The following is a 14,215-nucleotide window of genomic DNA, read 5'->3' on the forward strand; positions in this document are numbered from 1 at the left end:
TTACGTTTTTAAATGATTTATAGGTTTGAACCCGAAAACAAAGCCAAACGACATCCATTCACTTATTTACCATTTGGAGGTGGACCAAGGCATTGCCTTGCCATGAGATTCGCATTACTGGAAGTAAAACTGTGTCTAGCAAAGGTGTTACGCCATGTGAGATTTTCTGTGAGCCCTGAGACGAAGGTAAGCCTAGTTAACCAATTCAGTTTCTAGCTTACAATATTTACAATATTTTTATAAATATGTTTTCATGTTTTATAAACTGCAATAATTGTCTGAATTTCTATCGACTGCACTTGCCCAAAATGATATCATTGTGTATGCTTAAATTCGTGATGTAGTGAAAACAGTCTATACGGTGATGTAATGGCTATATTCCTTAGAAGAGAAAATCCTTACGTTTGATGAGAGCATGGTAAAAAGTATTAACAAATGTCGTTGTAATATTATTTTATCGTGCATTTAGCTCCGCATTTCAAGAAAGGAAATAAATCTATTACACCATAAAGTGACATAACAGGAAGTGTATCAGCTTTATTGCGCACGTGTAAATATCATATTTTATTTGAAAATATTCATGCTCTAAATACTCAAGCTATACATGATGCCATGAGCTCAAAGTTGAAAAATATACGAAAAAGAACCGATTTTAAAAATTGGATCAGAAATGAACTTCTCATTGCTTGCAACTTCACAACAATTAAATTGTTATGCTTAATTGAAAAATGTTATTAATTGTACATATGTGGAATCGGTTTATAAGTATTTATTTATTTACTCATATGAGGTTCACTGTCCCCTTCTCCCCGTCTCTTAGGCCTAGATGAGCTCTTCTAATGAGAGATCAGCTACTTATTTTTTATGACTGTAAATCCGTGAGTGATCAAAAGGTCGGTGGCCTGTTCCGCGGGAAAAGAACCGGATTTTCCGGGTGAAAAACCTTCTGCCTCCTTATGAGACTGGCTAACTCACTTTAGTCGGAAGAGACCAAAAATAGTTTCTTACGTCAGGAACGGGAATCGAACCAAGTTCTTTTCTGACCGATGGTCCTCGTCTGTATACCAAATGAGCTACGGAGGCTCTTTTATAAGAACAATGTGCACTGATATGCGGTATATTTAAATATAAGAAAAGTTCTTTATTGAATTAGTAAATAACACAAAAACATCTAGTTAACGTTCTGTTCTCAACCACGTTTTCCTAATTACAGGGTCCACAACAAACTGAGATGGTACCCAAACTTTCCTTTTGGACAATGAGGATTGATAATGGATGTATTCTTCTTGCTTAGATATCCAGAAAGTTGGAGAAAAAACAAGTGGCTTTTAACACAAAAAAATCTTAACCCCACTAAGCATAATTATGAAGAATTTCAAAGTTAAAAAGCAAGAACATAATAGGAAATGAACAAAAGATAAAATAATTTCAGGAAGAAAGGAGAGGACAGAATACAGAAAGGGATTTTGCTAATAACAGACGAATAATTTAAGCCAAAAAGAGTAGAAGTCCCTCAAGATTACAAGTATTCAGAGGGAAGTTCATTTGAGGTTATGTGATGTGGGATTGAGATCAACAGCATGATATATGTAATCGGTTGGTACTATGATCCACCAGGTATAAAAAAGAATGTAGATGGTATGCATTGGCAAATTAGCATGACTGAAGGTGGATTAATTATTATGAGGGAATCTAACTATGAGAACATAGTTAGATTCCCTGGTATAAGGAATGGTGAAAACATAGGACGGAAAAGGTTTTTATAAGTTTTTCGGAGATAACTACCTTGCATGCACTCAGGACTGGCTTTACCATTTAAGCAAACTAGGCAACCGCCTAGGGAGCACGCCATGAAGGGCCGCAAAACTTCCAAAATTTTGCAAAATTGAAGGAAAGAAAAATTAAAATTTTATTTTAATATATTATACATATTGTATATTATTAATAAAGCATGCCAAAATAATTTTTATTTTTTTATTTAAAATTTCATTTTAAAAAATATCCAATTTGTGAAATAAGGGGCGCACTTGTAAACTGTGCCTAGGGCGCAAATTAACCTGGCACCGACAGAGCATGCATTACCTGCCTAACTACACTACCTAACAGCATGCAATGGAAGGGTCAAGAGGTTCTAGAGTGTTCGATCTGTTCATAGCATCGGTATCCGGAGAGTTCATCGAAAAGGCAATTCATCGAAATACAATTCATCGAAAAGCAATTCATCGAATGAACAATTCATCGAAAGACAATTCATCGCAAATGCAATTCATCGAAAAAACAGTTCACCGAAAATTTAAAATTTTCGAAAATGTTATGAGAAAATTGATCCATTTTGAACAAACCCTGAACCGTGAATAAGGAGATTACAATGCTACTTTCATAGGGAAAAATTATAGAACAATATGGTTCTTATAGTCTTTCTTGTCCGATAACTGTTTCCTGTCTTTTCATGAGACTGATTTGCCTGTTTCCGAAAGAAAAGCCCAGCCGTATCTATATTATGCTGCTAACTTATCTTTAGCAGAACAGGACTGATAGAACTTATGCGTAAATGGGACCAACTACCCAGGTCTTTCTAACTAAATGGTTTCGTTATTACCGACTGAACTATGAGGGTTTCATTATTATTATTATTGTTGCTAGTAGTAATATGCGACTTCAATACAGCAATTATTATGGGATGAATTTTACTCAGATTCGCTATTTGAAACTTTTACAAGAAAATGTCGAACCGTTCCAGTTTTCAGTTCAGCTATATTCGGGAAGACAATGAAATAATGTGTCGAAATTATGTACTGTATTACAAAAAATCTCTGAGTTAAATGACTTAGTAGAAGTTGTCGGTACAAGAAGCTGTCTGCATGGTTCAGTTTTTGTTCTAAATGGATTACTTTTACCATAACATTATCGAAAATTTAAAATTTTCGGTGAATTGTTTTTCGATGAATTGCATTTTCGACGAATTGTCTTTCGATGAATTGCATTTTCGATGAATTGTCTTTCGATGAATTGCATTTTCGATGAATTGTCTTTCGATGAATTGTTCATTCGATGAATTGCCTTTTCGATGAATTTTCCTGTAACCCATAGCATCAGAGACCATATAACGAATTTAACTACACTTGGAAAAAGCAGTATTAGACTGTATTCCCATAGTAAGGAGGAGAAATCAAATAGTGGTAAGCTGAATGAGTAGTATTATTAAACAGGATTTGCAAATAAAGAAAACATTTTTGAGGAAGTAAAAAGAAAAGGATGATTAGCATATTCATGAGCATTATATCCATGGTAGGAAAGTCACAGAAGCAAATAAAATAGTTGAGTTACTTAGTCATAATTTTGCAAAAGTTGACCACCTTTATTGTGATACTGCAATGCCAAATATGTCACTGGCTGATAAGAGTAAAGATAGAAGAAATAGAGGTGCTTAGTATATTATAGCACCATAATGTTAATGCTGCCGTATGGTTATTTGGCATAACAGCCCATGTCTTATGAGAATGTGCAAGAAAATTCGAAACCTAAATAATCTATTTGATTCAAGCCACATTTCTGGTAAAGTTCTAATAGACTGCAGAGATGAGAAAATACTTCCATTGCATAAGAGAGGCTCCAAGACAGAGTAGTCAGGAGTGGTGATTAAGGCTTTGGAGAAATTGATAAAAATTAAATACACATATCATACTTTATAAGGACAGAATGCTTATGTGAAGGTTAGGATTTTATTATAAAAACTTTATTATAAAAAAAATTTATTATAAAAAAACTTTATTAAAAAACCTTTATTATAAAAAAGCAAGCTTGCTTTAGCAGCTTGCTTTTTTATAATAAAGCAACAGCGTAGGTAGATAGAAAAATCAGATATAGGAAATCCTTACACAGTGACACTGCTGGACTTCGCAAAGGCATTTCACAGGAGACCACACGTAACTCTGGTGCCTAAATTGGATCAAATGGAAACGGATACGAATCTGGCTATTTGGATTAGAGGATGGCTGATGGACAGATATCAAAAAGTGGTTTAGTGAGTCAAGAAGAAGCACGTGACTACTGGTGTACTTGGTCCGCTGTTGTTTAATTTGCACATTAATGATATTGGAAATAATTTGAAAGGAAATGTCCACTTGTTTGCTGATGACGCAAAATTGAAAAGAGCAATAGTCGTTGAAGGTGATGTAGATATCTTGCGGGATGACTTAAATATGCTAGCAGTATGGACATAAAGTTAATGGTTTAACGTGGCTGTGTAAGGTGATGCGCTTCGGGAGGATGGGATCACATGCTGTGAAGTATATTAATAGAACTGAACTGCGAGAAGTTGAACGAGACACCGGACTTGGGGATTTACTGCGGACAGAGAACTTAAGTTTAGAAGGAGTATTGCAAAGATTGCCACAAACATCACATCAAATTATATGCCTGTTCAAGAACACAAGGAAAGAGTAAAGTTATTTTTACTTAAGTATAAAGAGCTAATAAGCTTCATTTCGGCAATGAAAACATTACTTAAATTAAGGGGATATTAAATCACACATAGTTTTATAACCGAATAAGAAACTCAAAGATTGGAATCAGAGAGTTTCTTGCCGAATATAGTAAACTATAAAGTATCGGCGAACACTAGCGTTAGCCAATGCAAGTGATCCTAGTACGTAGTACAATACTGGGCAACTCGTTGCAAAGGTGGAGGAAGAAGTTCAGATCGCTATTCTTAGGTATTTTCCATAATGTAAAACCACATTTCCACATTTCCACAATGTTATTTTTACACTTTATAAGGCATTAATAAGACCACCTCTGGAAAACTGAGCACTAAACTGGTCACCTGAATTTCTTGCTGATAAAGAAGTGGTGGAGAGGATCCATAGGCGAGTGACGAAGATTGTTGCAGGTCTATGGAATGCTTCCTATGAGGAAAGATTGAAGGTCGTGCGCTCGAAACACTAGAAGATAGTCGTAATAGAGGCGATATGATAGACGAAAATAAATTATTAAAGGGTGTTTGTAAGACTGACACTGATGACATTTTTCTCAGTTTATATTTATTATCCCTTTATCCAGTTGTAAAGACTTCGTTGTACGATGCTGTACAGTTGTATTTGCTGAACCAAGAACTATTAATTAAAGTAATTCAAATTTCAAAGAAATCAGATTACTAACAACGATCTGTGGTTAGTAGCAACTGATAAATGAATTAATTTTTAATTAATGTTTTAATAAATGAAGTTGTAAAATTATAGCCACCCTAAAAAATTTTAACCAGCATTTTTGACATCCATTCACAGGTTCCTCCGGAATTTTACAATTCTGGTATGCTCCAACCAAAAGCCATACCTTTAACTGTGAAAGCTCGACATGATGTGCCAGCAATTAAAGAAATTGCAATGTAATGATTAAAATGCAGAGTTTGCAAAAGAAACGTTGAGTTAATGAACTCAGAAGATCCACAATACAAAATATATATTTCTATATAATATAATATAATTTCCAAGGACTTAAATTCCAGTTATACTCACTGGTGTATTTATTTCTTATGCAGAACTTTAAAAGAATTTATCCGCTATGAATTTCTACACGTGTTAATCACCTCTTTGTTTTAAAAAAGCATTGTAATTATGTGTTTCATTTTGTATTGATCAATGCGAATGAAAATGATATGAATAAAATTTGATACGAATGTGGCATTTTTGGTTGCTAAAATTATTTTTATTTAATAGAAATATGTATTGAAGTCATAAAATTGATTATAAACATTTATTCATAAACTTATTTCATAAAAAAATTATAAAACTGAAATTTCCTTATATCAGAAAAAAATAAATAATAATCCACTCAAAATTCGATATGTTTTGGGAAATGTCGAAAGTTATCATTGAAACATAATAAAAATTGGGTATAAATCTGGAATAGAAAACACAAAACAAACATTTCCCCAAAAATGGAGTACTGTAAATTTAATTTTGCTTTATCTCTTTTGTATTTTAATTATTCCTGTTTTATAACTTAAAATAAAAAGTATGCAATAAACATTGCTTGAAACGGACACCGGTAGTGTAAGGAACAAAGCCATTACACCCACCTTCATAAGATGTAGGAGCTCCTTTAGATACGATGACAGCAGCAATACTACGGGACATACTTGCCAGAAGGGTATGATAGCGAAGGATAAGAATTTGGGCCATTCTTCCTAGAGCCATATAATGAGATTGTGGGCAAATTGGGGTGGACGCCTCTTGACCTCACACAGCGTTCCAGTTCATCCCACGAATATTGAATAGGGTTCAGACCACTGCTCTGTAGATGTTAGTGAAGCGTCGTGATATCCACGTCAACAAACCACGCAGTTAGAGCAGAAGCCTTATGAGACACGCAGCATTGTCTTGCCGAAAAAGCGTAAGGTTAATTTCGTAGTAAAGCCACAAAGCTGAAAGCTTTGTCTTATCTAGAATGTTCAAATATCTTTCCTAGGTCAATGTTCGTGCCACCACAATCAGAGGTCCTAGGCCAAACTAGGAAAAAACAGGAAAATAGCATCATCCATATGGAATCAGAATATGAAACCCCATTTTTTTAGCCTGGATGTTTGAATGTTTTTGTACATTTTCCAGTCTATTTCCAGAATACCGAATTCAATGTGTCAGCAGATAAATAGCGGTTTTTACATATTATCTTTCGTCGCACCGTTCGACCATGTTCATTTGAATCCATGCGCTTCCATCTCAGTATGGAATCACTGACTGTTGACTTCGGATGGTCAAATTTCAAAAATTTTCTAAAGAGGTAGGTCTGCAATATCCCATTCTCTCACAAAGCCTCTTTCAAACTCGCAGCCATTTCACAAGAAAATGTATGAGCGTCGTATAGCTCCAATTTATAGCGTCTAGAAAAAAGTGACTCTTTATATCGCAGGATGCACCTTGCCAATGGTAGCAAGATGCATTGATGATTTCTTTCCAGGCATTTTATAGGATTAATGTACTTAAATATAAAGAGCCAATAGGCTTCATATATTCAGGATTAATGTAGTGACGATATTCCATCGGTGAAAAGATACTATACAAAATACTCGCCTATGCCTCATTGATGCAACAACATGTCCTCTTCATATCAGCTTGCGAGGTAAGTTCCCATTCAAGGTGTCCAGTCGTACGCCTAACTATCGACGCCTATGTCTATCCTCTTTATATGAAAGACGTTATTGGACAACTGAAGATGAAAAATTCTTTTCAAATAAATCAATTTCAGCTATTCTGCATCCACAATGGGTTGACGGAGGAAAATCTGAAGAAAGTAATCACTCTCTTACATCATTATCCAGCAGAAAAAGACGGAGGCAGCATCATGTGTGCAATGTCTTTTAATCTTTTAGAGCTCCGATATCATGAGACCATATACTGACCATATAATAGCTACGCAGTGGCACAGATGTGTTAAAGTAGGATAATGTTCGGGATACATTACAGGCATAGCTTGAGAGCAGCTCGCTTAACAGGACAGCAATTTCCAGTGAAACCCGTCTAATAAATCCTCTAAACTCTTGCAGACGTGAGAAGCAGTCTGAAGACGGATATATAATTCCAATGAACAAACTCCTTGGAATCCATGTCATACCTCTAGGTAGCACTGATTCTTAGACCCTACAATATCTATAGATATTCGGGTGTCTTCTACGGTCCATTTTACTAATTGCAATATTAAAAATCCTGAATAAATATGAGCAATTCATAAAGTCTTCTGATATTGTAATAGTTTGTTTTATCGCGATTCGTCGTATGCAACCTAATGTTGAGATTTATTTAGCGTTCCTTTAAATTTCACAAACCATCAGAAGTTTCTATAGCTTTTAGTACCTTAATAATTAAATCAGTTTAATAAGAATATTGACAAACTCCGAACTGTTGTTTTTAAAACTACATAGCTGTTTTTGCGAATCATCTAATTAAGGAGATGATACAACTTAAAATCACACTATCCCGAGAATTCAGAATTCTTACTGGTAGTCAGGAAGGTTATCCCAACTTTCTGAAGTCACGACTCTAACGAGACTCGACGTATCTTTTTCTGATTGATGCAGTAAGAGGGTGATGAATTTATTTTTCGGTACTTCATAACGATTGTCATAAGGCTTACTGTTACCTATGAAATTTATTAATTTCTACGTAATAAGTAGCGCAATCTCCGATATTTGGTGAACTCAGCAGTCCATGCTGGAAGGTCTAATGAAGTTTCTCCAGCTAATGATATAATCTGAACCAAGGTTTTCTCCGAAAACAAGTGATAGGTAGCGAAATCGTTCATTCACGCCTGATGAACAAAACTACAATTATTAATAAATATATTAATAAACAAAAAAGAGAAGATTGAAAGCGCAAGTATTACACCTACTTTTGTTTCAGGACTAAAGTAGAACCTCACATGACAAAGTACTTTTGTTTAGTACTTTTGCTAAACACAACTTTATTTTCGTCATCGCAAATCTCTTTTGGGATGAAGTTTCTGGGTCCATCTCCAAATGGAAAATATTCAATACAATGGGTTGGTTTGTTTTCTGTAGAAAATGTAAACAATATGCCTGGTCATGTTAAAATATACATGAGAATTTTTGTTATTCCTTCATAATTTACAACTTACATATATAATGCATAAAAAATTTAATTGCAAGTCTACGTGAAAGGGAGATTATTTCAGAAAAGCGATTTCGTTAATGGAAAACATTGGGAAATGAAGCGAAAAAGAAATCGAAATACTTAAAAACGAAGCGGTATATGTATTAACTTTAAGATTTAAGAATTAGATTTAATTATTGGATACTTTCCAGAGACATTCTTGCTAGACATGGTATCTATTTTATATAATGTCTTCTCACATGTAACAGAAAACTAAATGAAATTTGTTACTCCTTTTCTAGATGTAGTTATATGGATGTATGTTCCCACAGAGTAGGCAGATAGGAAATATCATTGCTGTACATTTAAACACCCGAACGATTAGCAAATTAAACCAACTCTGTTATGATAAATTTATTTCCAATCAAGCGAAATTTATATTTTCATATTTCTCTAAAGGCTGTCATGGCTACAGAAAATAAAAATATGGGAACACTTTAAAAGCATTCAGAAGATTAAAGAACTCACCTGTTTAGTTTGATGTGTTCAAGATTTCTGGAGGGAGCGATGAATCGTAATGAGAAATGTGATGTAGGCGATATATAAATACAATAACGATTGCAAATTCAATTTATTTCTTTTTATTAACTTAACTATGACTTAGATGCAATTTGAAGAACATTCTACGAGTATATCCAAAGTTCCATAATGGATATAAAATAAATTAAATGTAAAATGAATGGGGTAAAATTAAACTAAAGCAGAAAACATAGAACAGTCTATATTCGAAAGCATCATTATGATGACTTTCTTTTCTGATTTTAGGTTGGTGGGAGAAAAAAGAAAGCAATTTATTGAAATATTATCGCAGTTGAGTTCACAGTAACGAAATGTGGATTCGTAGGTTTGCTTAATACTGTCCCTTGTAATTGACCAGCAGGGTCTATAAACATGTTATTTAAGATATACGAAGGAGAAGTTATCTTAGTTTAAAAAATCTTGTAATAGGGAAATAAGTTCCAGGAAAGAATTTTCAAAAATTAGTTAATATGCGAAATTATTCCGAGGAAGAGGATTCACACTGATAGTTCTAGCCGCCTTGAAAACGGAACTACTGGTTGTGCACTTAAACAAATTATTCTTAATCGGTAATATTGCTGAAATGATCAAAACCGATATCTAGTGTTAGTAGTAATTCAGTAACTGTCAATGGAAAAAAAGCCTTGAATTTGCTACTCCTGTTCTTTCTTCCGAAACCTGATTGCCCAAGCAAGTTTTGGGAGGGATTGCGGTATACAAAGTATGAAACCCAGTAAGCCATGCCGCAGAGAATGAAGAATATGTATGCTACTAAAAGAAAATTATTCAAGAAATAAAATATTAAAGTGAACAATTCTTGAAACCTACATGTGAAGTTATAAAGATTATTGAAGTGAGATGAAGATTTTCCCGAGCATTATTATATAGCAGTATAGCATTGTACACACATTTGCGAGTGGGAAAAATTCTTAGTATCACACGCCCCCCCCCACACACACAAAGGAACTGTTTACAACACATCGAAGAAAAAAGAATAAACACAAGTTTTCCACAAATTCGAAACAATGCAATGCTCCTAAGATTAGAAAGTGGTCTAATTAGTTAAAACATAAAAAGACAAAAAAACTCAATACATGAGATGAAACAATGCTGGATTGAATATCCACTTGACTTATATAATTGTGCATCGCCGAAATGAAGTCTTTTGGCTCTTTATTTTAGTAAATACTTTACGCGCCGACGTTGGCTGAAGAAAAAACACCTCTTTGACACTTCGAGTTCCCTAGTACTGAACGAGAGTTTTCGCTCTCTTAAGATTTCTTCCTAGTCTAGCTCCCAGTGAGGGGAGGCTTAAGATTTCCGGGGAGTTTTACCTTGAGAGAGAGCAGCTTGTGTCTCTGAGGAAAGTGTTTTCCGAGGTGACCCGTGTGGGGCTTTTTCGGTGGATTATTTTCCCTGTAATAATCAGTGGTAGGGCGAGCCTGTCACTGAGTGGAAACAACGCTGTTGGACGATCTTTCGATCACTCATAGTGAGTGGCCCGGACGTTCAACTAATTTCTAGAGAGGGCTTTACTTAAGTATCTTCTCAGTCTTGCTTCCGCTGAGGGGATTAAGATTTCGGGGGAGTTTTGCCTTGAGAGAGTAATTTGAGTCTACTGGGAAAGTTTTTTCTGGCGTTGCCCACATGGGGCTTTGTCTGTGGATGTTTTTCACTGGAATATGAGCGGTTCTGCTCAGTGGTAGGGCGAGACTGTCACTGAGTGGAATTACCGCTGAGTTGAACGATCCAGTGGCGGCTCGTGGATTGAAATCGTGGGGATGCTGCAAATTTCGAAATATACATACACACTGTAAGTACAGTTTATACGTGTTTGGATAAAATATCAAAATTATGGTAAAAAATTTTTAAAAAAATTAAACATGAAAAAATATTGTTTATTATCGATAAAATCATACAGTTTGGTATAATTCAAAATTACTTAAAAATAAAATATTTTACAATTTTTACAATTTTACAATTTTTGGACGTTACAATTAAATCCTTTTATTGTAATGTCCAAATATTTAAAGAGACGGAGTAAACACGATAAGCACTACGAACACTCGACTACTGGCGCAAACTACATATAAGCAACAGTGGAACGCCTGACGGACTATAGTTCTCATAACGGATAGTCTAATGATTAGACTATCCGTTATGAGAACTACAGTCTCTTCCAGAGTGTTTTGTTATGGGGTTTTTTAATATTCGTTCATGCAACCGGTTTGAACAATTTTGATAATATAAAGGTTCAACATTGTTTATAAATAAGTGCTTTCTTCGCAATAATTTTGGGATTTTCTTTAGACAGGTCTTTATTGCAAGTTTGAGGTATGTGTTCAAAAAAGAAGCAGTGGTTCCTAACGAAAATAATTTCCCGACTACATGAAAAATAAGTGAAAAATGACTACGGAAGAATAGATAATTGTAGTAGAAATGGTGATTCGTATCGAAGTGGGCATAATTCTTTGACAGTTATCTTAATTACTTGGAAGACTTTCGCTAACGTCTTTGACAGCGAGTCATTAAGTTCATGTTACGCTCTCGTAGAAGACTGTATATTCTTCTTCGAATGGAGATAATAGCACTTCTTCTTCTCTTCATGGATTAGGTATTTACCTGTTCTGGCTTCAATGGTCTTTCCATGTTATCGCTGGTTTACCCCCCCCCCCCGGTCGTCTATAGTTGTTCACCCCATTTGGAAGCGGATATCTTTCCATCCTAAATGGATGTTTTTTCCCATTTCTCTCTATATTATTTGATTTTTTCATTTACGTCGTAAATATCTAGATATTTTCTGATGTTTCAAAGCCGAATGTAGAAACTATGAAAGTTTCGTAAAAAAGTTGACCAGAGAGCTTAAAGACATTTACTAGCTGGCATTTACGAGTTGCCCTGGTGCGGATCATATAGAAGATATTAGGCGATCTCCCGGACCACTCCCGACGAGTGAGCGAAAGATCGTCCAACTCAGCGTTGGTTCCACTCAGTGACAGGCTCACCCTACCACAAAGCAGAACCGCTCATATTCCTGGGGAAAGCATCCAGCGACAAAGCCCCCACATGGGCCCCGCTGGAAAAGACTTACCCCGGAGACTCAAATTGCTCTCTCAAGGTAAAACCTCCCGAAATCTTAAGACCTCCGCAGCGGAAGCAAGACTCGGTTTATAAGTAAAGGACTCTCTAAAAATTAGGCGATCCCCCAGACTACTCCCTACGAGTGACTGAAGGATCGTTCCAGGGGCGGCTCGTGCATAAGCACTACAGAACTGCAGCAGGCCCAATTTTCCTCGATATATAAATATATTTATAATTTTTTTTATATTTGCTCATAATATTTAACTTTATCATCAACAATCCTATACAATTCTTTTATTTTGTATAAAAAATGATAAAAATCCATCTTGTAGCACTTAGGAGGGCAAAGGATGCTAGCAGCACTGTGTTTACCACAGTGTCATATTGCTACGCGCGCAATCATATGCACGTACAGGCTATCATAGTGAAATGCGAGATATTAGCGTTATGCTGCATTGTCCTTCCCCCTTTCCACTGTTGTTTATATGCAGTTTGCGCCAGTAGTTTAGTGTTCGTAGTGCTTATCGTGTTTACTCCGTCTCTTTAAATATTTGGACATTACAATATTTGGATTTAATTGTGACGTCCAAAAATTGTAAATCCATTCCTTTAATTACAATTAAGGGAATGGATTTTATTTTTAAGTAATTTTGAATTATACCAACCTGTATAATTTTATTGATAATAAACAATATTTTTTCATGTTTAATTTTTTTTTAATTTTTACCATAATTTTGATATTTTATCCAAACACGTATACACTGTGTAATATTTGTTACAATATCATTCATCACCTGTCTTAGCATTTCTATTTTTATTTACATACTGTTAATATCTCGATATTTGTTTATCTTTATTGAAACTTATATCTTAGTTATATCTTATCATGCAATATTCCTTTATATCTTTTATGGTTCTTTATATAATTTAATTTAATATATATATATATATATATATATATATATATCTTATCATATATGTGCTTCTTTAATTTATTATTCGTTTCCTATTAATTCCCTCCTTTATTGTTCTACCTTAAGTATAATTTTTCTTGCCTGGGATCTCCAGATATTTATTAGATTGAAGACTGCGCCTCTGAAATTCCCCTATAGGCAAAAGAAAGTTTTTATTCCCCAGTAGATCAATTAATCATTTATATCCTATTTTAGCCAAGGTTTGCAGTCATGGCAAAATTTACTCATAAATCACTACTAATCATTGGGGTTCCGCTATCAGGTCTGAAATAGCCATTTTTGGACAGTACATTGCTAAAAGATTGGATCGGACAACTATTTTTATCAACAACAACAACAAGTTTAATTTCTGATCACATAATTATACATATCTCTTGAAATCACAAGATTCATTTATGAAAGGTAATTCTTAGTCTTTCTCAATCACTCAACTTGGTTTCTATTGAATTCTCTCACGCTTACTTAGACCTTCAACAAGCATACTTTATATTACAAATATCAGCAAGTTATACCTATAACACGAAATCGTTAGTTGCGCTTGACATTCCTAATTTAGCATCAACGAAATTACAACATACATGTATACAATTATATCTCTCAGAATCTCATTCGTTTCAAACACTTAATCATAATCTAGGCAATTATATTTATGCAATCCACCTCATTGAGTTTCAAACATTCCAATGATACGATAGCAGGGACATACTCTATCACGATATTCAATCATAAGTACACATATAATCAATTAAAGAAATTTCAATAGCTCAATCTTTTCTCCAAGGGAAATTAATTGCACTCATGTTTCACTCATTTACGACTACACACATTATCTCTAAATACTATCTCTTTAAACTAGACAATTTAGCAGTGCGATAGGGAATTCTTTCTTAATTCATAAACAATAAATGAATATGTAGACTCACATGGGTCTCTTCCTATCTTACATCTTTCATCCTTCTGGTTCCTTATTCCAGT

The 14,215-nt window shown here is 34.6% G+C and overlaps 1 protein-coding gene across 2 annotated transcripts in view; it reads left to right on the plus strand.

The window, feature by feature from the left end:
• Positions 1–14,215, plus strand: part of LOC150095509 (cytochrome P450 3A8-like) — an 86,408-nt gene that overhangs the window by 53,782 nt on the left and 18,411 nt on the right. The window contains exons 13-14 of one of the 2 annotated variants that reach the window (XM_090410516.1): positions 24–186; positions 5,286–5,684. In XM_090410516.1, the coding sequence (XP_090266642.1) occupies positions 24–186; positions 5,286–5,390 (268 nt within the window). In that variant the 3' untranslated portion in view covers positions 5,391–5,684. Of the gene's footprint in view, positions 1–23; positions 187–5,285; positions 5,685–14,215 lie in introns of those variants that run through there. The other variant, XM_090410517.1, reaches the window with a different exon arrangement.

The sequence above is a fragment of the Typopeltis vanoorti genome, chromosome 20 (assembly GCF_054136105.1).
Source record: "Typopeltis vanoorti isolate ZY-2024b chromosome 20, IOZ_Tvanoo_1.0, whole genome shotgun sequence".
Classification (NCBI taxonomy): Eukaryota; Metazoa; Arthropoda; class Arachnida; order Uropygi; family Thelyphonidae; genus Typopeltis; species Typopeltis vanoorti.